This window comes from Melanotaenia boesemani, chromosome 16, assembly GCF_017639745.1.
Source record: "Melanotaenia boesemani isolate fMelBoe1 chromosome 16, fMelBoe1.pri, whole genome shotgun sequence".
Classification (NCBI taxonomy): Eukaryota; Metazoa; Chordata; class Actinopteri; order Atheriniformes; family Melanotaeniidae; genus Melanotaenia; species Melanotaenia boesemani.
The window spans coordinates 23,119,391-23,144,687 of NC_055697.1; the positions used below are offsets into that span (position 1 = coordinate 23,119,391).

Consider the following 25,297-nt stretch of genomic DNA (forward strand, 5'->3'; position numbering starts at 1 on the left):
ACAAACATGATTCTCTTATTTCTGTCTCGACCTGAATGTTATTATACTAAATGTGTTAAATTTTCTTCTTTTAGTAATGTAGTTAAATTAAAAAATTTTATTTTTTTTTACAAACATTTGTATTTTGCATTTCTACCAACATGTTTCTCACCATGAGCACATAGATTTTTGCTTGATTATAAGTTCTTGAATTAATATTTAAAAAAGAAATAGCAGTAACCAGTCGTATTCATTTATAAATATTAAATTTAAAGAATTTAAAGAAAAATTATATAAAAAACAGTTCTGCTGACATGTGTAAAACATTAGTTTATTAAATTTAGATCTAAACTAAAGTGTTATCTGTATAACTGAAGCACTCGTGACAAACCAAACAAAAAGTCTTTAAAATGAATCATTTTCAGAAACTGGCTTTGCATCTAGTCTAACTCTCTGCTGTCCTGCTCCATCTCTCCACCCTCTGTTCCAAGGGAAAAAAGGCAACAACACAGAAATAGTGAAATAAATAATTAACTGGTGCAGGAAAACATTGTGTGCGAAAACCCCTGTGTAGTTTGGCAATCAGCTTTGCCCATGTAAAAATAAATCAAGCTGATTTTCCAAATGTTTTGTGCGTGGTGCGCTGTTGCCGCACTTCGCAGCACAGATTGCAGGCTGATGGAGAGGCTGTGGGGAGGGGTGGGGCGCTGGATATTGAACCCACTTACACCAGCTTGTTAACACATACACCTTAACCCCCAAGCGACGTGCAGGGCGCCTGCCGAGCAATCAGAGCAGGCCGGGACCAACATATACTCAATGTATGGACACACACACACACACACACACACACACACACATTCAGAAAACTGTGATCATGAGTGCTAGAAAAATCATACAACATATTGGTTTATAGGTGCCTATGTGTACAAATAAAGCTGCTAAAAAACACACACAGAATAGACATCTCAAAGTTCAGGCCTGTTTCCTAACATCCAGAGCTGCAAGCTTTGATAAACAAATAAAAATCAGATTACTGTGTAAGTGTAAACTAAATAAAAGGAACATATAATGAGGTGATTAAAGCACCAGCCACAATGTGAACAGCAACCAGTCATATTATTACCTTACTATTATAACATCCTCATAACAATTATATATAAATTAAACATATTTGCAGCTTAGACTGGACAAAAATCTTCTCAAAAATGTGGTCAAGCGGCTCAACTTTTACTCCTAAAGTGACCTCCTCTTGTGCTAAACTTGGAGGGGTTTTTTTAAATATCAGGAGGATTCATCAACAAACTAAGTGTCAAAGCAGAAAATAAAACTCTGTAAATGCCAAGAGTGATTATCGTGGATCAGTTGGGAGAAGAGAGAAGTTAGGTGCCAACTTCCCAGCCAATCCACTTTTGGCAGCCAGAATCCAACTCTGCTTACCCTCGTGAGAGCATGCAATAGCTAACCACACACACACAGAAATACCAGCACAACATATGCGCAGAAACATACAGAATATTCATACTTCGCACTCGGTGACAACTTAGATTGTTTTTTTCTTTCTCTAAAACACACAAAAACAGTCACACACACCCAGGAGACAGCTGTGACTTGGTAAACTTTGTTTTTTTTGGCAGCGTCTGACTGTCGGTAGGTTAACACCGGTGGGTGGAAGACAATATGTAGTGTCACTGATGGAGCAGGAGAGAAGGGTGAGCGTGTGTGTGTTAGGTTGTGTGAGAGCGGAAAGTGGAAGTGGTGGTGGTGGAGCACTGGGGTAGAGATCCTGCAGAGTGGGGCAACAACACCCACACACCCTCGCCCACACTGGCAGAGCCAGGCTGTATGCCAGGCGTCCTGTGGAGACACACACCAACTGGGCTCCACGCTCAGAAGTTAGAGACCCCCGAATCGCACACACACACATGTAAACACACGCATAAACCAGCGATGAGAGAAGTTTAACTGCAACTTTCTATCTCAACACATATTCATAGCCATGAAGCTTGAACCAACATCTACTAAGATATCCGCATTTATTTTCTCCCATTGACCAATCAGTTCTTTTTATTTAAAAAAGCTTTAAAATGTCAACACTGATTGCATTTGATTAAAAAAAAGCTTTTGATTAATAAATATCTTAAAATCTCGCTCATTTCAGAGTAAATGTTCAGTGTCTTTAAGGCTGGCAGAAGTAAGAGAGAGCATCAGAGAGATTTCTTTACCTAAAAGATAGACTTAGTTTAGACTTCAAGACCCATCAGATCACTGTTTCTCATAAAAGCACTTAAGATCAGAATTCATTGAAACAGAAATACAAATAACTTTTAGGACATTGGTGCTTTTTCTGCACATGCAGAACTGTTAAAAATGTATTTGAATATGGTACAGATAAACCATTTAGGTAAAAACTATTTTCTAGGCCAGGGGTATCCAAAGTCGATCCTCGAGGGCCGCTGTCCTGCAGATTTTCCAATGTTTCCTTCTTCAACACACTTGACTCAAATGAAATAGATCCAACAGCCTATTAAGTTTTGCACAATGACTCATCAGTTTTAGTCAGGTGGTTTTGGAGCAGGGACACATCAAAAACCTGAGGACCGGAGCTGGGCACCCCTGACCTAGGCATTTATTCAAGAAAAAGCTCTTGATTTAAAAAAAAAACAAAAAAAACATGATGAATTAAAACAATACTACCTCTATACAGTAAACTGAATTCACATTTTTCATTCAAATTAAATGTAAGACATGGAGATTAGCTGAGAACAGATTGTACAGAAAACTGTAAAAAAAAAATCAGAACACTTTTTGAAACACAAATGGCAAAAAAAAAAAAAAAAAAAAAAAAAAGCTTTTATCCTGAGTGAGGAATTAAAAATTTCCTAACAAGGGCTTAAATGCACCCAGAAAAGATGATGGTAAATGACTTCCTCTGTGCAGTTTGTGTGGATGTGTGTTTGCGCACCTGTCCTTCATGCGCTGGTGCATGTGTCCGTGCTGGACACACTGTTCCTCCAAGTTGGTGCAGCGAGCTCTCAGTCTCTTCACCGTCTCCTCCAAATATTGCTTCTCCAGTGTCAGCTGCTCCACTTTACGTCTGCACACATACATACATACACAAACAAAAATGACAGTATTAATGAAAAAATCCAATTTATCCTGCATGCGTACACTTTCCAAATAAACACAAACATTGTTTTGTTAAAACTTTTAAACATTTAATAATATCACCATAATTAAATGCATAAAATAGAAGAGGTGAAATCCTTGTCAAGATGAGTCAAATGCTGCTTTTGAAGGAGTTCGTCACAGTTTTCACACTAAATATAACTTCTGGGATTATTTACTAACATTATGTATGTATGTATGTATGTATATGTAGACAGACAGACAGACAGACAGATAAATAGGTTATTAATGTAGTCTGCAATGAGACACGATTACCTGTTGCAAAATGTACATTTTTGCACCATCTCAGAATTTGTCTTAATTTGACAGCAACTGTGGAAACATCTGGCAGGAAATGCAGGGTTCATAAAACAAAAAAGGAGGTTCCCATCTACATGAACACTGCTTAAGACATCAACAAACCTACAACAGAAACTAACCCATCAGATTTCTTGCTCCTCTTTCTTTAGCTGTTACAGTGTAATCTCACTCAACCTGGCTGAAGCCGTTCAGCAGGTCTTTAACCACTACACCGGACCTGGACTCCAGATGTAAGGCATGAGGCTTCAGACCAAACGTGTCAGCATGTGTGTGCTATCTCCTTAACATAAAAAAAACTACACCAGTACATTGTAAATGCTGTACATGTATAGTAGTTTGTTTCATGAGAAGAAAAAAAAAAGAGTGGTTTGTGTGTCTGTGTGTTGGGTGCATGTTCCCTGTGGCTGGTGAGGCCAGTGCGGTATGGCAGGGCCAGATTGGAGGCTGTCATGTGACTAATGTGAAGCACAGCTCCAACAGCTGACAGGACACTGGGCCCAGGGTCACTCTCATGTACACATAAACACACACGAGTACTCAGATGCACACATACATGCACACACACAGGCAGCCCAGATGGAGAGCTGTACAGGCCTGCTGTGACTACTGTAGCATCAGGTTAACAAGAAAACGGGTCAGACTGGAAAGCAGTTTGTAGTATGTTGACATGTTCTGCTGAACAGCCTGGATGGATGACGCTTTGTGAAATGATGACATGGATGTCCAACAGACAGAGGGAATAAAGCACAGAGGGAACAAACTGTTAAGAAGCTAAATATGAAGGGGTGGGGAAAAAAAAGTGGCATAATTCAGGAACTGAATGTTCATGAGTAAATACTGGCCTTTTACTTGTTGCCATATACTCCAGGTCGGTCACCAGTCTACAGCACTCCTCTTTCAGCTTCTTAATCAGGGAATTCTGGGAACTCAGGAGTTTATCCGCTTCTCCAACTGGAAAAAAAAAACATATAGGAAAGCTGATGTTACTTTGAGGTTAACCACCACTTTAAAGAGCAGATCCAGAGGCAGCTGCAGCAATTTCTCATCTCAGTTTAGTACTTTTAAGTCTCATACCTGCATCAATTTTAAGTACACTCACCAGCCACTTCATTAGGTACACCTGTTCAATTGCTTGTTAACACTAATCAACCAATCACATGATAACAACTCAATGAATTTAAGCGTGCAGACATGGTCAAGGGTAATGTACGCTGAAGTTCAAACTGAGCATCAGAATGGGGAAGAAAGGAGATTTAAGGGACTTTGAACGTGGCATGGTTGTTGGTGCCAGATGGGCTGGTCTGAGTGTTGCAGAAACTGCTGATCTGCTGGGATTTTCATACACAACCATGTCTTGGGTTTACAGAGAATGGCTCTAAAAGGAGAAAATATCCAGTGAGCAGCAGTTTTCTGACCCAAAATGTTTCGTTGATGTCAGACGCCAGAGGAGAATGGACAGGTTGGAGATGCTAGAAAGGTAATAGGAACTCAGATAATGACTATTTAGAACTATGGAATAAAATAACACACATCAAAACATGAAGCAGATGGGCTACAGCAGCAGAAGACTACACTGGTATCACTCATGTCAGCTAAGAACAGGAAACTGAGGCTACAATTTATACAGACTCACCAAAACTGAACAATAAAGACTGAAAAATGTGGCCTGGTCTGCAACATTCAGCTGCCACATTCAGATGGTAGGGTCAGAATTTGGAGTAAACACATAAAAGCATGGATCCACCCTGCCTTGCATCAATGGTTCAGACTAGTGGTGGTATCATATATTTTTCATTGCATACTTTGGACCCCTTAGTACGAACCAAGCATGAAACACCACAGTCTACCTGAGTATTGTTGCTGACCATGTCCATCCCTTTATAACCACAGTGTACCGTCTTCTGATGGCTGCTTCCAGCAGGATAATGCACCATATCACAAAGCTCAGATCATCTCAAACTGTTTTCTTGAACATGACAGTGAGTTCACTGTACTCCAGTTGTCTCCATAGTCACCAGATCCCAATCCAAGAGAGCACCTTTGAGATGTGGTGGAACGGGAGATTCTCATCATGGATGTGCAGCAACTGTGTGATGCCGTCATGTCAATATGGAGCAAAACCTCTGAGAAATGTTTCTAACATCTTGTGGAATCTATGACACCAAAAATTAAGCTAGGTCTTAAGGTAAAAGAGTATCCAACCCAGGTCTATCAAGGTGTACTTAAAGTTGCTAGTGAGTGTCTCTAAATTACTTGAACAAAAAAGAAAAAATTTGCATTGTGTTACTGCCCCAGGGTTTTATTTTAGTCATATTTAATGATAAACCCTCAATGAGAGGCCATTTCTGGAAGTATAACCTAAAATCAAACGGTCACATCCGAGAACAGCATCTACCTTATGGACAGAGGAGAGCACGCAAACCTTTTGTGACAAAACAAAAGCAAGTAAGATGCATATGTCTCTTTGAACGCATTTCCAAATATGCCTTTGTCAACATTCACATTGAAATCAAACGTGTTTAAACAACGGGAGGAGACGCACAGAGAAAAACAGTCGAACACAGAGGAGTCGAACACATAAGACAGAATGGAAACATAAAGTGTGTGAGAAGGGTAAAAGGAGGTGGATTGTTGTTTGAAAGTACTTTCTTTCTCCTTTCCACCCTTCCTGCCACGTCCTCATCCACACATGGGGGGCCCCTCTTTCTGAACAATCCAACAGTGGGCTTTCATCGTTCCTTTGAAATGGTCCACGTTCAGCTCTCCAACATATGTCTACTCTTTTAAATATAACAATGGATTTGGATTGAGGGAAGGACCCACCTGCTCCAGCATGCTGTTACCATTACCAAAAACACCAAGGACTTTAAGTCTTTGAAAAGTACCTCAGAGTTTTGGTTGCATACAGCTGATATTGTGTTTAGGAATTCGTAAAAGAGAAGATGAAAAATCTCTGTTCTTTATGATAACTAATATTTACCTGCAGGTTGAAAACTGACCCTTCACTCAAGACAATACTCTGTTTTCCCAAAGATTTATAATTAAAATGTTAAATTATACAAATCATGACTAAAATAGATGGAAAGGTTGGTTCTTTGCTTCTGAAGAAGTTCACTTCCTATTTAATCCCACTCTATATGTCTGTTATTAAATGACTGCCACAAAGCATGCACAGAGAGCAGAAATTGGATGCTACAGAGCATTCAACTGTTAAACTAAATTGCACAAACTCACGGGCGTGCACACACACATACACTCAACAAAGTTTGGTCAGTGCTGGAAAAGTTGTATGAAGAATGGTAATTAGCTGAACAGGCTTTGAATGCGTCTGGCCATGCGTAGGCCAAAAAGAACCCTGGGACACAGAAACACAGCAGAACTGGCACTGGAAACAAACAGAGGAAAAATGAGGGAGGGAGGAGGGATGGAGGGAAGGAGCGTGGCAGGGAGGGAGGGAGGGATGGACAGAAACAAATATCTGATATTATCTAGGGGCTGCTCTGCACACATTTACTCAAAAAAAGAAACATGAAAAAGAATTTCTGAAAAAAAAAGGTGGGAGGGAGCGGAGAAGAAGGGAGAGGGGGATGGACGGATGGATGGAAGGACAAACGGATGGACAGAGAGGCGGGATTTGGAGAGCAAGAAAGCTAATTATCCAGCTCGTCTGTTGGGTTGCACGGGGAGAGGAAGTGATGCGAGTTACTAAAGGACGTCCACCCCTCTATCCCCTCCCCATCCAGTTTCCTGCTGTGCTCTGATGTCAGCTCTCTTTAGACAACATGTGTGCTGTCGACACGCGCCAGAAAGAAACTCTTTGTTTACCCCCCCTCTATCAATTCTTCCCTCTATACCCTCAATCTTTGTTCTGCGTACCAGCAGGCTCCCTGGTTGTTTAAGGGAACCACAGGTAAATAAAAAGATAGAAGAGTAAAGGGAGGGAGAGTGGTGGAGGGCGGGTGGTGGGTATGGGGGGATCCAGATGGTGCAACAGATGTGTTAGCAGCAGCAGCTCTGCTGTGCAGACAGACATGGAGCTCTGAGCTGTGTCTCTCTGTGCTGCTCCCATCACCTTCCCTCTGCTCCGTCCTGCTACTCTTTTCTCTTCTTAAAGCTTCCACTCTGCTCCTGTTTTCTTTGTTCTGCTCTTTTTGAGGTCACTTCAACTCAGCTGAGATGAGCTGTGTTCGTGTGTGTTGTTGGGGTGGGGATCCTTCATCTGAAAGATGCAAGTTCAAGATCCTGTTCCAGATAAAGTGCGCTTTGAGGAATTATCCTTAAAGAAGTGTTTAAGACCCTCCCAGCATAGCAGCTGTCTATCTGACCCTGGTCCAGTTGTTTTTCTGACCTGTTCAAGTCAAACTCTCCCCTGGCAGGCCAGTATGAAGGCTGCCACAATTAACACACTATCAGCTCATCATATGCTTTGGATAACCTCAGTTATTAACTATCAGAAACAACATATTTCCATCAGTTTTTCACTCTATTTTCCACCATTAGAGGTTTGAATGTTGCAGTCTAAATGTGTCATGTTTTTTTTTTCTTTTCTTGCTGTGGCTTAACTGGAACTTCTCACAGGAGAATCAGAGCAACTAACTGTTTATTTCAAGGTGCCTAACTTCTAATATTTTTACATCTTTCAATCGATAAATTTCTCTTAGTATTACTGTGACAGGTTTATTTTCAAAGTCAAACACCATTTTGGTTTTTAGCCCAGTAACTGGGAAGAGGCAGTTCGTCAAATTCCCCACAAAACTTTAGACACGCAACATCCCAACCACTGCTTATTATCAAATTATTATTAGACTTAGATTATAAACAGAAGAACTAAATTAGGAGTTGGAAGTAAAGTCATTAAAATTCTACTTTTTGTACAACAGCTCTACATGAGTGCTGCAGCACCTCCAGTAAAACTGATGTGTAATGTTCCATGTAGCCATGTGGAGATTTGTGTCTGTGGCTTCTTGCTAAAAACCTTCAAACACAGCCATATTGGAAGATTCGCTCACACAGTCCACCTGCCCTATAATCATCTATGATTACTTATATCTATATTCACTTGATCTATATTTAGTATTTAATGGTGCATTCATTAGTAACTGACTTTATCTTGTTTTTTCATTGTCTTTGAAAGCTACAGCAGCAGTGGGGAGGTTATGATTTATTATTGTGGAACACTTGAACTATAACAGAAATAACAATGAGGCTTTAGTGGAGCGAGGGAAAAACAAAACAAAAAAAAAACGGTCAAAAATCTCCAATAGGTAAGAAGAAGATACTGTAAGTTGCATCACAGGGAAGTATAACTTGTAAAATAGACCACTGTTGAATCCAAACCCAACGTTGCTGTGGCATATTGAAGCACTGACTTCTCTCCAGGTGCTGAGCCTCTCTTTGCTGTAGCATCGCAACCAGCTCTTTCTCCGTTTCCCGCGCTGAAGCAGTCACAGAAGCCATTTCCTCTGCATGAACTCGCTCTGCACACTCTTTGTCCCGTCTGGGGAAAAGAATCAAGACATTAAAACAATCATTAATGATGCCATACAGCCTCAACAGTAGTAAAAACATAATTTTGTCATGATCTTATATGGCGATTTTTAATGTTAATTTCTGGTAGTATAATATAAACCAGGGTTTAGCAACTCCGGACCTCTTAAGCCAGTGTGCTGCAGGTTTTCCCTGTGTCCCTGCTACAACACATCTGGTTCAAATCAAATCAAACTTTATTTACAAAGCACTTTTCATGCCAAAGGCAACACAAAGTGCTTTACATGCTTAAAAACATGTATGCATATTAAAAATAAAACAAGCCGGAGTCACGTGGGTGTGCCGAGCGAGATGGCGGCACCGTAGAAGAGCTCTGACCACCCGCCACTAATTTGAGGTTTTTCTTTAATAACCACCCGTCTCTTCTGAGCTAATTGTTATCTCGGACATAACTTGACCACGTTCCTTGTCTGTTTTGGCCGTGTAAGAATGACGACCACATCGAAATATTTCAAAGACGCTAGCCGCATGGCCACCCGCAACAAGCTAGCTGCTAAGGAGGAGGGGACGCCCAACAAATGTGCCGAACAGACAGCAAGTCTTGAAAAGATCTTCGCCGAAGTTGCCGGAATGAATGGTATGCTGAAAGGACTGGCTGCAGACATAATAACAATAAAAGAAACCATTGTGGAACTGAAGGACTCAGTGAACGGACTACAGGCGAGAATGGAGGAGGCGGAGACCCGTATCTCCCACCTGGAGAACGTGAGATACACACTGGCTTTCCCTGCTACGTTGAGATTTACGTGGAAGGGCAAGGCACATCGCTTCACGAGCGCTGAGGAGGCGGAAAACTTCATTAACAGACACTTTCAAAACGGGTGAACGACTTACGGGATAATATTCGTCCGCAGGACCGATGACAACTAGAGATGTGACGTTCATGAACGAATCGATTCTTTTGAACGGCTCTGGTAAATGACCGATGAGAATCGAGTCACAGTAGTGAGCCGTTCGTTTGAGATCCGTTCATTTTTATATACAAATTGCCCACGCAATGTGACATGGAAGTCTGATTTCCGACATGCTCAATTCACCTGAATGCATCGCAGAGCAGCTCTAGGGTGGAGCTAAAGGTAATGCGGGAACAACGAAGTAAACACTACGGTACAAAAGGGGATTAATTAATGAGCATTGCCGAACTCGGGGGGAAAAAAGAAAACAAAAAAACAAAACAAAACAAAAAAAACTCTCCAATAAGATGCGCAAACGGAGCAGCATTTGGATGCACTTTTCTGTTGAAAGCCAAGGTAAGGCAAAGTGCAATATTTGCCAGAAAAGCCTATCTTTCAAGTCAGTCAATTTTGCGTGGAAGCTAATTGTAGCCAGCTCAGTTTTATTTGTGCCACAAAGTCTTGTTAAGTATGGGGATATGGGGCTACGGTAACCATGGAAACACAAGCCAACTTAAATATAATAACCAATATTTCAAGATAATTCCCACCAACAGAGTCTATATTAGTGGGGTGTGCCAGTTTTAATTTAAATTTTACCATATAATCACTACCACTGATTATTCCCTTTATAAATATGAGTTACCCTGCAATCTTTAAAAGAAAAAAAACAAAAAACAAAAATGAACGAGCCAGTCTTTTGAATGGCTCTTTGGAAGGAACGGATCCTCAAGATCCGGCTCCCTTCAAAGAGCCATAAATCCCATCTCTAATGACAACTATGGGACGGGTGGACAGTATGAAGACCTCTTTGCGGGTGAGTGCTGAGCTGGCTCGGTCTGTTGCCTGGCAACGAGTTGCCGAGGGAGCACGTCTTTGGCTGGGTCGGGGCGCACCCCGCGGACCATAACCTGTTCTATGTCTTTTTCATTTTACCTGTTTATTTTTGTTGTTCTTTCGGCCAAGAAGTGGCCAAAAGGCCCTCTTGAAGTTTCGGGGGGACACTTTAAGTTTAGTTTTTGTTCTTATTTTTGCATATATGTTTGTTCTAAAGGAAACGTAGACATGTCAAAGAAATCTGTGATAGAGAGTGGCTTTTACTTTGTTATTTTCGACTGGGGCTATTGCAGTATGGTTATTACTTTCTTTTTATGGTTACAAAATGTATTAGAATTATAAGTTGGAATATAAAGGGGTGTGGAAGTCCTGCTAAGAGAGGGAAGATAATGGCGTATCTTAAGCATCACAAAGCAGATATTGCATTCATTCAAGAGTCTCATTTCAGAGCAGAAGAAGCTACGAAATTGAAATTTGGATGGGTGGGGCATGTTTTTCATAGCTCCTTCTCCAGCAGACGTAATGGGGTCGCTATATTGATACACAAGAATCTCAACTTTACTTTAATTAAACAAATGAAAGATAGTGAGGGTAGAATGATTTGTCTTCAGGCCAACATAAATGGTAGCAATATTATACTGTGTAACATTTATGTGCCAACTATTGGGAACCCCAATTTCTTTCATGAGGTAAATAAAATACTGGGGGACATGGAGGGGGATATTATCCTTGCAGGAGACTTTAATCAGGTCTGGGACGCCTTTATTGATCGAAGCGTGTTTACCAGTCCATTAGTGCCTAAAGACAAGGCCGCAATTCATATGTTAAGTGAGGATAACGGTCTTGTAGATATCTGGCGGCTAACAAATCCACGCGAAAGAGAGTATACTTTTTTCTCACACTGTCATAAATCCTACTCGAGAATTGACATGTTCTTGATATCAAACAATATTACTAAACAAGTTGTGTATTGCAAAATTAATGCAATAGCTCTGTCTGACCATGCAGCTATAGAGCTGGGGATCGATATAAATAACAACACAGAGAAGAGAGGGAGATGGAGACTAAATACGTCATTGTTGCATGATGAGACATTTACGGCATCTATAAAAGAAGATCTTTTGTCCTTTTTAGACATAAATACGGGCAGTGTCGACAGAAGTCGACTGAATGGGAAGCATCAAAAGCATACATTAGGGGGAAAATCATAGCATATGCATCTAAAAAGAAGAAGGAGGATATAGGCAAAATCAAAAAATTAGAGACTCAAATTAGAGTGCGCGAAAGGGAACTGGCACAACATTTTTTCGGATCAGTCATATCAGAACATTTGTAAACTTAAATTTGAACTTCAGGAAAAATATAACAAGAAGGTAGAATACGCTTTATTTAGGTTGGGGACATCCTTTTATGAAGAAGGGGAAAAAACGGGCAAACTGCTGGCCAGACAATTAAAACAACGGAATTCCAGCAACTTAATTGCAGCCATTAGAAAAGGGTGTACAACAATGATGGCAACCAAAGAAATTAATAAAGTTTTACAACAATATTATGAGGCATTGTACACCTCAGACATAAATCCCAAACAGGAAGAAATGACAGTTTTTTTTTTTTACCAATTTGAATCTACCTAAATTGACTCCTGTACAGGCGGACCTATTAGGTGGTGCTATGACAGAGACTGAAATTAGGAAATCCATATCTAGTATGAAAAATGGGAAATCGCCCAGGTTAGATGGGCTTCCCGTTGAGTATTATAAGCAATTCTTGGACATCCTGGTACCAGTGCTAAAGGAGGTATATAATGAAGTGTATACTTTACAGTCCCTACCCCCTACTTTTGGCGAAGCCCTGATATCTGTTCTGCCAAAGAAGGATAAGGACCCTTTGCAACCCTCTAATTACCGACCCATTAGCTTACTCAATGTAGACTGCAAGATTTTAACTAAGATCTTAGCAACTCGCTTAGAGAAAGTATTACCGGTTATCATACACCCAGACCAAGTGGGCTTTATGAAAAATAGATCATCGACAGACAACATGAGGAGATTGATACACCTAATTAGCATTAACAGGGAAAAAAATGGTCCAATGGTTGCTCTTTCCCTCGAAGGCTCTTGACCGTGTTCAGTGGGATTTTCTTTTTGCGGCACTGTCAAATTTTGGGTTTAATAACCACTTTATTACATGGGTTAAAACACTATATAACAGCCCCAGGGCGTCAGTTATAACCAACGGTGTAATATCGCCCTTCTTCAGTCTTAAAAGGGGCACGAGGCAGGGTTGCCCTCTTTCGCCTCTACTTTTTAACATCTCGCTGGAACCGCTGGCTATTGCTATAAGGGCGAACGCAGACATAAGGGGCGTAGAGGGGGGTGGCAAACAACATAAATTGCTACTGTATGCAGATGACATATTGGTCCTGTTAAAAGACCCAGATTACTCAACACCACATTAATGGAAACAATACAATCATACTCAAATGTTTCAGGTTACAAAATTAACTGGACGAAATCTGAGGCCATGCCAATCACGGGGTTTTGCAATGGAAATACAATGACAAAATTTGGCTTTAAATGGATTCCTCGGGGAATGAAATATTTAGGAATTTCAATAAGCAGGGAAATAGAAAAAATGCCTGTGTTGAATTTTGAACCGATTCTACAAAAAATAAAGACTAACCTGGACAAGTGGGAAAAGATCAAACTTACACTGGGGGAAGGTGAATGTAATTTAAAATGGTTGTGTCTCCACAGTTCAATTATACCTTAATGAGGCTGCCTGTCATTGTTCCCCCTGTAATATTTAGTCAATATCACACATTGATTAAGGAGTTTCTGTGGGAAAGGAAAAGACACAGAATTAAGCTGGCTAAATTATGTGCACCTAGAGACAAGGGAGGTTTGGGGTTACCGGATCCAAGATTATATTATATTTCTTTTGAGATGGCAAAACTAGCTAAACTTTGGACGGGACAGTATGAATTGGATTGGACTATTATTGAAAAATATTTATCCTCCCCATTCACACCTATTGAGTGTCTCTCTCAGAGTGCGGGTAGAACTACAAACCCTGTCATGTTACACTCACGGGACGTCTGGACAAAAGTGCACAGGTTGCTTGGGTTGTCACAGAGTAAACAGTTGTATTCCTCCCCATGGCAAAACCCTTTAATTAGCATTGGGAAAACACCAGTTTACTGGAAGGGCTGGCATAACCATGGTATATGTACGCTGGATAATCTCTATGATGGTGGAGTGTTTATGTCATACAATGAACTGCTGAAGAAATACAACCTGGCTGGAAAGGAACATTTCTGGAAATACCTGCAGATCAGGAACTGTGTCAAGTCACTCAAACAGCAAAATGAAGAAAACCTCATTCTGGATTACTTCGCAAGGCCACCTGATCATCATCGCGCTTCCACTTTTTACAGAACAATCAGCTACGCCATCAGCAGTGACTGTAAAAATTTAAAGGTTTTGTGGGAAAAGGACATTGGGCGCGTGTTCGGCGATGAGGAATGGATGAAAATTGTTTCACAGACTGGAAAATACATAAGGGAATGTAAAGGTAAATTTACACAGTACAAAATTATGCAGAGATATTACTGGACACCAGTGAGACTGAACAGAATGGGTCTTAAAAGTGACTATGCGCTGGAAATGTCAAAAGAATGCAGGTACACTGATACATTGTCTGTGGGAATGTCCATTTATAAGACCCCTGTGGTTGATTATTGTACGAATCCTGGGTGATTGGTTGGGCGAAACAGTGCCACTCTGTCCAAGACTCTGTTTGCTTGGTGATAGAGGACGGATGTCTATTGTATCAAAAGGGAAGTTTTCCGTTATAATTGGGATCTCTGTAGCAGCCAGGGTTATCCTTAAGCACTGGAAAACTCCAAAAAACCCACTAGTTAAGGAATGGGTCAACCTGATGGTTAAAATGGCCTCATATGAGTATATGCTCTACAAATTAAGTAGCAGGGACAACACTATTGCACCAGTCTGGGGACCATTTTGGTCTTACATTACTATAAGAGCCACCTAACAGGATGACTCCTGAAGGCTCCCTTACTGATGACTGTCTCATGTTTTCTACTGTCACACCCCATGTTTGTTTATTTATTTACTTATTTATTTATGTTCACTTATGTTTTATATATTTGTCTTATATTTTATACGCGATAGCCCCTCATATGTCAAGGTCAATTTATGTCAACCTCTCCAATGTTAAAAGATGTTTAACAGAATGTTTTGTTACTCTGTCATGTAAAAAAAAGAAATAAAACAAGCCTTTACATACATCAAAGTAGAATTACATAATAAAAACACTCATTAAAATATTTCACACAGTTGCATGTATACACACACACACACACACCAAGCAACCCCCCCCCCACAAATAAAAGTGATAAGCATGGGGCATGATGCTGCTGTGAGGAAACAATATCAATGTCATGGGGATCCATCCACACCAGTCCACCCATATCCAACAGCAGCAACCACCCCCATCAGGACAGACTGGGGGCCACACCACAGCCATAAGGCTGAAGGCAGAGCCCAGCGCTTGTTAAAATCTGTTTGTTAATAGATCAATAGTTTTAAAAAAGGAATTTTGGGTTGTTTTTATTATTTGTAATGAGATTTGAATACTAGAGTTTTCTTGCCTGTTTTACTGAAATATTGCAGATTTTGAGTTGTTCCTTTAAAATTTCATGATGGACTGTTAGTTTTGTTTTTCTCCACTTCCCTCTCTGCTCTCATGCAGTTTCTTTTTAACATATTTATTTCTTGGCTTCTCCATGGTGTTTTTGATTTACGGTGTTTGAAGTGACTGATTTTAGTTTATTGTTAAAATGATTAACAATAAAATCACACAATGCAGGTAAGATCTGAGCAGGAGTTCAGTTTAAAATGTCAATAAAATTTGCAGCCACTTCATGAGTAATATATCGTTTCCTCATGAAGTGGCTGCAAATTTTACTACCTCTGTTGTGAGTAGGCTGTGTTACATGCTGTTTAAAACACATACTATTCAAAATGTTTAAAAACTTGCTAGCATAGGAATCACCACTGTTGTCAATGTAAAGGTTAAAATCACCAGTTATTAAAATTTTGTTGTTTTTAATGTGTACGGTTGATAAAAATGAAATAGTTCTCCAACAGCTTGTTGTCAAGGTCTACATGAGCCTTTTAACAACCCATTATTTGAGCCAGGTGTGTTGCAGCATGAATATATTGAAAACCTGCAGGACACTGGCTCACGAGGTCCAGAGTTGGTGAACCCTGATGTAAACAAAAGGTTTTACCATATAACATTACTTTCCTACAGATGCATGCATGTTAGAACAAGAGTGTGAAGAAACCAAATGTTATCATGGCATAAAGTAAAAAAATACCAACTTTCTATCATATCCAGATCACAGTATCTACATGTCAACCTCAGGAAAACTAAAACTAAAACTGAGCTGTCTGGCTGTTCAAATCTAAAGGGAAGAAGACACTGTACCTGCAATCTATGTAGAACATTATTTTTTTTCTCTTAAAAAAAACAAAAAAAAAAACGACTGCTACCAAATCCTTCACAGTGTGTTTTTAGTCTGTGGCGAGTGGCAACTAACACATTTAACACATTATTAAAAGTACAATTCGGTCTTTAAAAAGTAAATCTAGAACTAAATTTCTCTTTTGATTTCTTTTTTTCTTTTTTTTTCTTTTTTTGGCCATAAATAAAAATACAAATATATTTTCTGAAGCACTGCTATAAACAATTCAAACATTTAAGGGTCTGTTCCTTGTGCACCGAACAGGTTTTGAGCTTGGATGGAGTTTTTTTTTTTTGTATACATTAAGGTTGATGTATTACATTCAAGAAACATATAAAAGATCAAATATAGGCCTGCGGCGAACTTAGATGCTGTTTTCAAAAAAATCTAGCCACCTGAGGAAAAGACTGGTTGAGTATTCAGACATCCTCAACAACTGCTTTCTGGAGCAATTGCTGAGCATGTGGAGAGAGATCAGTGACGTGGAAAAAAGAGACTGATGGCTGAACACAGAGGTGATAGAGGAAGCAGGAGGAGAGCTCACACTGTACAAGAGAAGTGAAAGAAAGGACAGAAAGGACAATGACAGGAAAGACTCGGGGGGTCGAAGGGTAAATGTGTCAGGCCACTGTCAGTTTGACAACCCCTGAGTGATACAGCAGCTGTCTGCAGCTCACATACACAGATATGAAAACATAAACTGCTCCACTGCAGACAGGTTGAGAATTAAAGACCAAAAAGTGTTGTGCTGCTTGTACCAATGCAGAAAAATACACAGAACATCTTCTCACAAGTTATTTTTGCACAGATTTTACATAGAAATGTTTTAAACTTTGTTAGTTCACAGTTCAAATGGAGTGCTGACAAGTTTGGTAGCATTCAAATCATTTTAATCCACTATTCCTCTGAATCCTGCAGGTAAGGTAGAACTACTGTGAACGGCTACATTTTGTTCCTGGTTGAATCCAACTTTACAACTCAACCAAGTCCAAATGCACTGAGACAACAGAGAAACAGACAAAGAAGGAAAGAAAAGAAAAACTACAAAGAGAGGAGAAAACACTGAACAAATAAACAGAACTCTTCCTGAAGTCCAAAGGCGCTAATGAAGAGAGAATTCTCCAGTTTAAGTGAAAACTTTTCTCCCCTACAGCGCTTGGCCTGCATCTCTAAAGTGACCGCGTCTGTCTGTTCATCGTGTGTGTGTGTGTGTCCTCCTGCTGTCCTGCTGTCTGGGGTGTGAAAGCGGGTGGCGGGTGTGCAGGGGACACAAGGAGACTGAGTGTGTCTGTACTCATATGAGTGTGTGAGTGTATGAACCCCCGCTGGGCTTGAACAGCAGCCTGAGCCACCAAAGCGCACACCAGGGCTCAGCGGGAGATGGCGGGCAGGCACTGCCAGCCATTTGGTCCTGCAGGAGGTTCCAGGGGGCCGTGTATTTGTGTATGTCTATGTGTGTGCGTTTGTGTGCAATCGGGATGGAGGGGGAGCTCACACCAGACCTGTTTACCCACCAATTAGCATCAGAGAGACCGCCAGAAAGTTCCAGCAGTCAGCATTAGAGTGGTAGCGACAAGGAGGAGGGTGACAAAAACTAAAGACAGAGAAGCAAAAAGCCTGAGAGCTAAAGATTTGGCATCTGGTTGGTTATGCTAAAGACTAAAGGCCTTCATTTTTTAGGTGGGAGTGAGGAGACCCTGAAGATGGAAAATCAAAATGATGTTCCTTCTATTACGCCATTTTGTATCAAATCAAATGCAATGTGTTTACTTTCACAATGCAGCCACAAAATGGCTGCTGATGGGCATGATCAAATTAAAGCATAAAAATAGAAAGAAAAGGAGAAATGTCAGTGGAGAGCCAAGCCCTGGAGCAAACGTCAGGGGCTGAATATGTGGGGCTGGAGCTGTATACTTCTCCTTGGGCAATAATCTGCCTTCCAGTTAATTGGTGAATGGGGTCTGGGATGCTGCCTGTGGCAGGAACTCCTGTTTGGGCCTAGCAGGCAATAGACAGAATGTTCAGTTAGCCGATAGCTGGGCCTGTTTGTATATGCCTGGCCCGCTGCACTGTAGGACAGCTTGGTAAGTATGGCGAGAGCTGCATGGGCCAGAGGGCCTAAGGTAGGCTGGAATGGCTCTGGGGCTGCAGCCAGGTACAGTGGCTGCTGGGTAAGTGGGAGGTGGCAGAGGCGGTGGCTGGCTGGCTAGCTGGCTGGAGTGATGAGAAAGAAGAGGAAGCCCAGTCCACACTGCCTGCTTAAGTGGGCACTATTCAAGCTGTTGCCCATTAGATGTGGGGTGCCAGGGTCTGACCAAGCGCAGAGTTTGCTGCACCCTATGGTGCAGCCCGCATCCCACGCCAGAATCACCAAATGCTGCGGTTTATTAGAGAAAGAGCACAAATTGGAGTCAGACGGTGGACTTGGAGGAATCGGAGAGAGTGGCCAACATCGGACTGTTGTTGACTGCTGTTCAGATCAAAGGAAAATCAGACTTTACTCTCCTGTGAACACAGTATCACTTAGTTACACACACACACAAAAGTAAGAGATATGTGAACACACCGACACATAAACATGACTTACTTTTGACTGCCTGTAAAATATGAAATGTCAAATATCAAATTACATTGTGTAATACTCATCAATGTTAAATATTAATATAAAGCTAAACAATATTACATTGCTACTGTATAAAGTTAATATATTGTATAATAAACAGATTAAAAATGTGAAATCACTGTAAATACAGATCAGCCATGAAGAGTTTTTGAAGACAATGTAAAGTGTGTAGAAAAGCTTAGAACTATGTACCATTAATTCATAGTTATAAGAATTTTTCACAACCTATAAAAGGTACACAACATCACTACCCTTAAAATTAGACATATAACGGCTTCCTTCCAAAGTCAAATGAGATAATGATCCAAATCTATTAAGCAGCCACATTTATGTGATAAGGTTTGCAGTTATGAACTAATAGTTTTCAACCCTGTTATTAAAATACGATGATTCATTCATGTGGAGAAACTCCAGAGGATCCACAGCTGTCTGTGATAGACTGCATCAATCAGGCTAAATTAATATTCAACAGTTTGATGTGCAGGATGATAAAGATGCTTTCTGCTCAGAGTAAGTGTGTTCCGTTTGTGTGTGTGACTAAGAGACGATATGTTGAGGCCTTGTAGGCCTCTAACTGGATCTGCCAACAATAGCTAATCGTACGGCAGTGAAAATAAAGTGACATATTGAACATTTGCTCTGCAGCGTATTTGTGATGCTGCGCACAATAAACATCTGAATTAATTCGTGCAGCAGACCGCACAGTGTAACACAATGTTCTGTTGCGTGCACCTCAATGTGTTTTAGCACATTTTTATTAAACCTCAGGGTGATGCAAGTCAATCACTCTGCTCTCGTTTTCCTTCTGACACCTTTCCTTCATCTCGCTGCTCCACTTTATGAAGCAAACACATCAGACTCAGAGAGAGCATGATGCAGCCTGACCACTTGTTTACTCTTTGCCCAGTCCATATTTGTACCTCTATGTCCATCTTTCTGTCTAGTGCATCCTCATCTCTGCACCCATCTATTTTTCTACTGTTTCTATCTCTTCCCTCCTCCCTTCCCTCCCACCCTTTTTTTCCTGTAACTAAACTGGCTGTGTCTCTCTCCATCTGCTGGTTCTTCCTTCAGCGGCCCTGCACCTGTTCACACCTCCTCTCCTGTTGGCCACCTCTCTCCCCCTCTCTTATCTCTCTCTTTCTCTCTGTCTCCCTCCCTCTCTGCTCAGTGCGATGCTGCCAGGCCCGCTCCTGGCTCAGTTAGCCTCTCTGTCATTCAATCCATCTGTTGGCAAGTCAACTTTGTTTACAGCGGGCGGCCCAAGCCTCTTTTCTTCTTCAAGGAGCACTAAAGCCCCCCCGCTGCCACCAAGGTCAGTGGTTAGCCAATTGTGCCCAAAAAAGCAGAAAACTGAAACTGTTTAAAGTAGAACATAATATGTCCTCAATCACCAACGCACACATGTATAGACAATCATTTTAAATCTGTACACCCCCGTGCGCATAAATAAGTGTAGGCATTTACACACCGACAGCTACAAATAGACACGACCCTTTCAGAAACCAACATTTGCTGTGGGAGCTCGTGTTCCTCAAGATTGAAGTAATTAGCTGCTGATTGGCCTCTGTCATCATCCATCTACTCACATAACAGAGCCAGACAAGTTTAAAAATCTTAATTGGCACAGATGACTGATAGTCTTAACACAAGTAGAGCGGATCGGCAGAGCAGGCATCTGTGATTTTTTTTTTTTTTTTTAATAAACACAGCATACGTACAATATGCTCTCTTACCCACCCAATCCAGAAACCCAGGATAAACGTCAGTGTCAAATTTGCACTCTATAGGAATAGTTGTGGGTGACATATGCAGCAGTGCTGAAGGTCAAATCTATTTCAGCGATGATAAAATTAAAATGAATCATTTCAATCAGGTTACTCATCATTAATATTTTGATAGCATATGTGTAATAGCTCTTATTCCTTGCAATTTTATAGCGTCTTTTGCAAAGAGAATGAGAAAGGAGTTAAACTGAAAGTTTGAACCGCACGGATTGTTCTCTCCAAGTGTTGGAATTTACGTCACATCTGAGACATTCCCAGTAATGTTTGAATACACCTTCCCCTTCCAAACCACTCGTGATTTTAGAGGCCAAACCAGCAGAAAGGTATAAGAACCAATTCACTCTGCTAACTGACCCAAGTCTTCCTCAGCAAACTGTTACCTTCTTTCTTCCTCACCTAATTTTTTCCTACACTTTCTGGCAACTTCTCTGAAGCCACTTATTTAAATGAACTGTAATTGTGTTGGCACAGTTTCAATTTTTTTTTCATATCAAATATTTGTCACATTTCTAATTATCAACATGAATAAGTTGTTTTGCACCATTTTAAATTACATCAAGGGTTTTTTTCTTTTTTGTAAATCAGTGCATTTGGTTTGGCTCACTCTTTACAAAGCCTCCTTGTGGATTATTTCTGGACTTTTTAGGGTCATTATTACCTGGTGCAAAGTTAAATAAACATTTTTTCAGCTGCCACAAAACTACAAATTATGTTTAATTTGAGTGTAGCACTCAAAGCAGCTGTCATCTTACTTAAAAACAAATGCTGCAGAAACTAATGGTAAAGTGTCAGCCCATGTATGGAGAAGTCTGAAGGAGACTCCTCCTCTCTTCTCTCATCCCGTAGTGATACTTTAACAGTCTCCCTCTTATCACTTAACTGCTACCTTGCACCAGTTTCACCTATCTTCTTCTCTTGTTTGTCTTTGTGACAATCTCCCACTACAATTAGACTGGGGAAACTATCCTACTACCAGTAAGGCCTGGCACTGCTGTGCCTACAAAGAGGAGTCTTGGACTGAAAGCCAAAGAGCAGCTATATGAAGAATAAAAATCGCAATGATGAAAAGCTAAAAGGAGGGATCAATCAGGTAAAAGAGTGACAGCGTTAAAAGAGGAATGAGGGGAAAGGAGGAGGCAGCTCTGTCATGTTGGATGAAAGCTGTGCCTACTGGGCAGTGGGCACAGTGTAAAGCCATTGATGCCGCCACCCACTCAGCAGGGGTGTGTGAAGGCACGAAGTTGACCAGATGACACACATCTCTAGACAAATAATTATTTGTTAAAAATCCATGGACACAGACTACACAACATTCACATGTAAAACTCTAAAATGCAGAAAGTTACTGGTCAACTCACCAACCCAAGCAAACCCTTGTATGCTCTGACATCCTCATCCTCGGCCTGAGCATATACACACCGTGCTTTTAAGATTATATGTGTAGTATATAAAAGGCAAGGCAAGAGATGTAGAGTCAGGTGAAGAGTGAGTGGTGGATGGATGACAGAGAGCTGGTGCTCTTCCCTTTCGTTCTGTCCTCCAGCAGTAGTGTGTGTATGTAGGCCAGTGTCCCAGGGCACACTTGGCTGGGGTGACAACAGTTGTAGCCGACAGATTTGCCTCCATCTTGCCTGAGGTCTCACAGTCAGCGATCTGTCTATTCTATCCGTTTCCAGCCCCGCAGGATGGGCAGATTACAGTTCTGCTTATTAATCCTCATACTTTTGATATTGAGAGCATCTTCTGCTGAATTTACAGCATCAAAACTTTCACTGCTATGATATAGCAGTATCATTATACTTTGGGAGAAAATGGCTTGATAGACTTTCCCAAAACATACAGTTCATGGTTTGCAGGGGTGACAAGTGAAGTGAACGAAGTGCGTTGTGGAAGAACTGACAATGAAGAAGAAAATCTATCCATTGAGTAGGGCTGTGCAATTAATCAGTGTCTCTTTGGCATTTCCAGAAACCCCAAACTCACTTATTCCCAAGCTGTGGCATGGGAACTGTTCAACTGTTCAAGGAGTTGCTGGACAGGAACGTGTGAAGAGATATAAAGAATATAGTGCCTGCATGCACATCTGATTATATAAAAATCTTGAATTTAGGTATTTTTCCAAAGATTATCAACTACCGGATTAAAAAAAGTAAAAGTGTTGAAGTATCAAACAGAAAAGCTGCAGACTGTTTGAGCCAATACAGTTAAAATGTTGCACTGAGAACTAGACCTGCCACAATTACATAAATCATATAATTATACAATCACTATTATCTAAGGCATCAGAAAGCATCTTAATTACCTCATCTTGATGAACCCCTGCCATGGCATATTTGCCATGGACATATTTTGTCTAAAAAGCCGAAAAAGCAAACAAAAAGACAAATTTGATTCAATTTTTAGTATTTATTACCAGTATTTATTAAACATAAAGTGTATTATTGCACTGTAACAGCACTACTTAAACTGGCTTAGAGGTCTTTCGGGATATTCACATGAGGCAGAATCAAGAGGACTGGAAAGATGTTCGTGCTCAGGAGGCCACTTTTTAAAAAAAGTTTAGAGTGTCTAGTGATTTTTACAGCACATAACTGAGTACCCAGCCGGAACTAACAGTTTAAGCTAAATGACCACAAAAGAACAAATAAAGTTAATCATCAAAACAGAAAGATGCAGCAGAGAACAGACTGTCAGAGCCACACGAGGCAGCTTAGAATTAAAGAAGAAGAAAGATATAAAAAGACTAAAAAAGGACTCAACAGACTCAAAGAAAGAAATAGGGAAAGAGGGAGGTGAGGAGGCAGAGAGGGCACTCCGACAGCGAGGAGAGAATGCGGCAAGGTCTCATCACTGGGGCAACGGACCCCACCACTGTCAACATCATGGCACTATGGGGTACACACACACACACACATGCATGCATGCACACACACACACGGCTGGCCGACGGCCCTCCCAGCTGCCCTATCCGTAACTGTCTGATTAGTTGTGCTAAGCAGCCCCTCCCCTGCCAACCATGGTGCCATCTGCTACCCAACAACATGGCCACCGACCAGACAAGCACACACAAACACACACACAGAAATACACAGCAAGCCTCATACCTGGCAATGGCCTGCTGCTGTCACACAGAGACACACACATCAAACTTCACAGACACAGGTGTAGCCCAAAGGTATCAACACATAGCATTCCCACAAAGCCGTGTACACAAACTCGTCTAGCTGCACACTTGCAAAAAAATTCAACACACATCAGCAAGCAAGGGAACTTCAAGTGTGTGTGCAAACACACAGTGCATGTGTGTGCTGACAGTGGTTAGACATAGTTAATGCCAGGTAGAAAGAGCGATGCTGTGCTCAAGTGCGTGAGCTCTCACTGGCAGCGCTTGAAGGTTCATTATGGCCCCCACCTCTCCTGAGCAACTGCAGCCCGCGTGGCGCCCCGGCCCTTTTATTCCGGTCCGTGATTGGACAAGTGCCTCCCGCCGTGTTGGTTTGCAGCAGTTTTGTCGCGCCCAGATTTCACTCCCTGCTCAAAGCAAGCCTCTGGCGGGACGCGGCATCTGCTACCTCACCTTCCTCATTTACACTTCTCCGCCCTCGCACACACAGAGTTCTGTTCACCGCCTTTCCAGACCTTGCTATCACGACTTACAACTGAAGGGAGAAAAAAATGAGTATGGGGTTGAGGTACAGAGAGAGCAGCAGCATGACATGTTTAATAGAGTTCTGGAAACTTTGCATAAGCGAGTCGCAGCGGTTGGTGGCAAGCTTTGTCTGTCGGTCTCCTTCACTGCCTCAGAGGATCTGTCTTCTGATTTCAGGGTCGCATAAGGGAGATTGCAGCCTTAAAAACCAGAAATGTACACATCTCTCCTTATAGCGTTGTCTGTTTACATGTCTATTTTTTACACCATTTTATACTATATTTATGGCATGTTTGTACATCCTTTACTCATTAACTCTGTGGACATGCCACATTAAAAAAAGCATCAAAACAATAATATTATCCAAATAGCTAAAGTAAAATTGAAAACTAGTAGTATAATCAGTCTTTAACCTTGCTCTTATTGCTAAAAAATATGTCAAAAGTGGAAGAGATGCCACCTATCCAGGTTGTCATGAATATCTCCATAAAGAAGCATCTTGATCACATGCTTCTGCCACTTCAACTGACCTCTTTCATTTAAAAGGAACAGTGTCAAGTATCCTCATATTGTCCTTCTCCATTTAAACCACCCACACCTTGTCACTCCCAAGATTTCTTAAGGGTCAAGTCTTGCATGCTAGGAAGTTTGCCTGCTCCTAAAGGATGTCTTTTCCTGAGTCATCTGGCAGCTTTCCACTTGCATTTCAGAATCATCATACTTCTTTCAATTGTTTGAAGCAGTGTTTTTAGTTGGTTTTTTATTTCATGTTGAACAACTGAAGTATCTGAAGGCTTTTTTAGCTGCTACATCAGCACAAGAGGACTAGTGTGTTTTGTTAGAATTTGTTTATCTAAACAGTGTCTCTCGATAGCTCCGTCTCTACTGAGTGGTACAGTTTGGGTTTGTACGATAAGGTAGGGCCAGCCTAGTCAAGTGAGC

The 25,297-nt window shown here is 41.0% G+C and overlaps 1 protein-coding gene across 2 annotated transcripts in view; it reads right to left on the reverse strand.

The window, feature by feature from the left end:
• sdccag8 (SHH signaling and ciliogenesis regulator sdccag8) overlaps nt 1-25,297 on the reverse strand; it is a 47,015-nt gene that overhangs the window by 10,845 nt on the left and 10,873 nt on the right. For both annotated transcript variants that reach the window (XM_042009818.1, XM_042009819.1), the window contains exons 14-16: nt 8,838-8,965; nt 4,311-4,419; nt 2,945-3,076 (exon numbers count right to left, since the gene is read on the reverse strand). In XM_042009818.1, the coding sequence (XP_041865752.1) occupies nt 2,945-3,076; nt 4,311-4,419; nt 8,838-8,965 (369 nt within the window). The remainder of the gene's footprint in view (nt 1-2,944; nt 3,077-4,310; nt 4,420-8,837; nt 8,966-25,297) is intronic.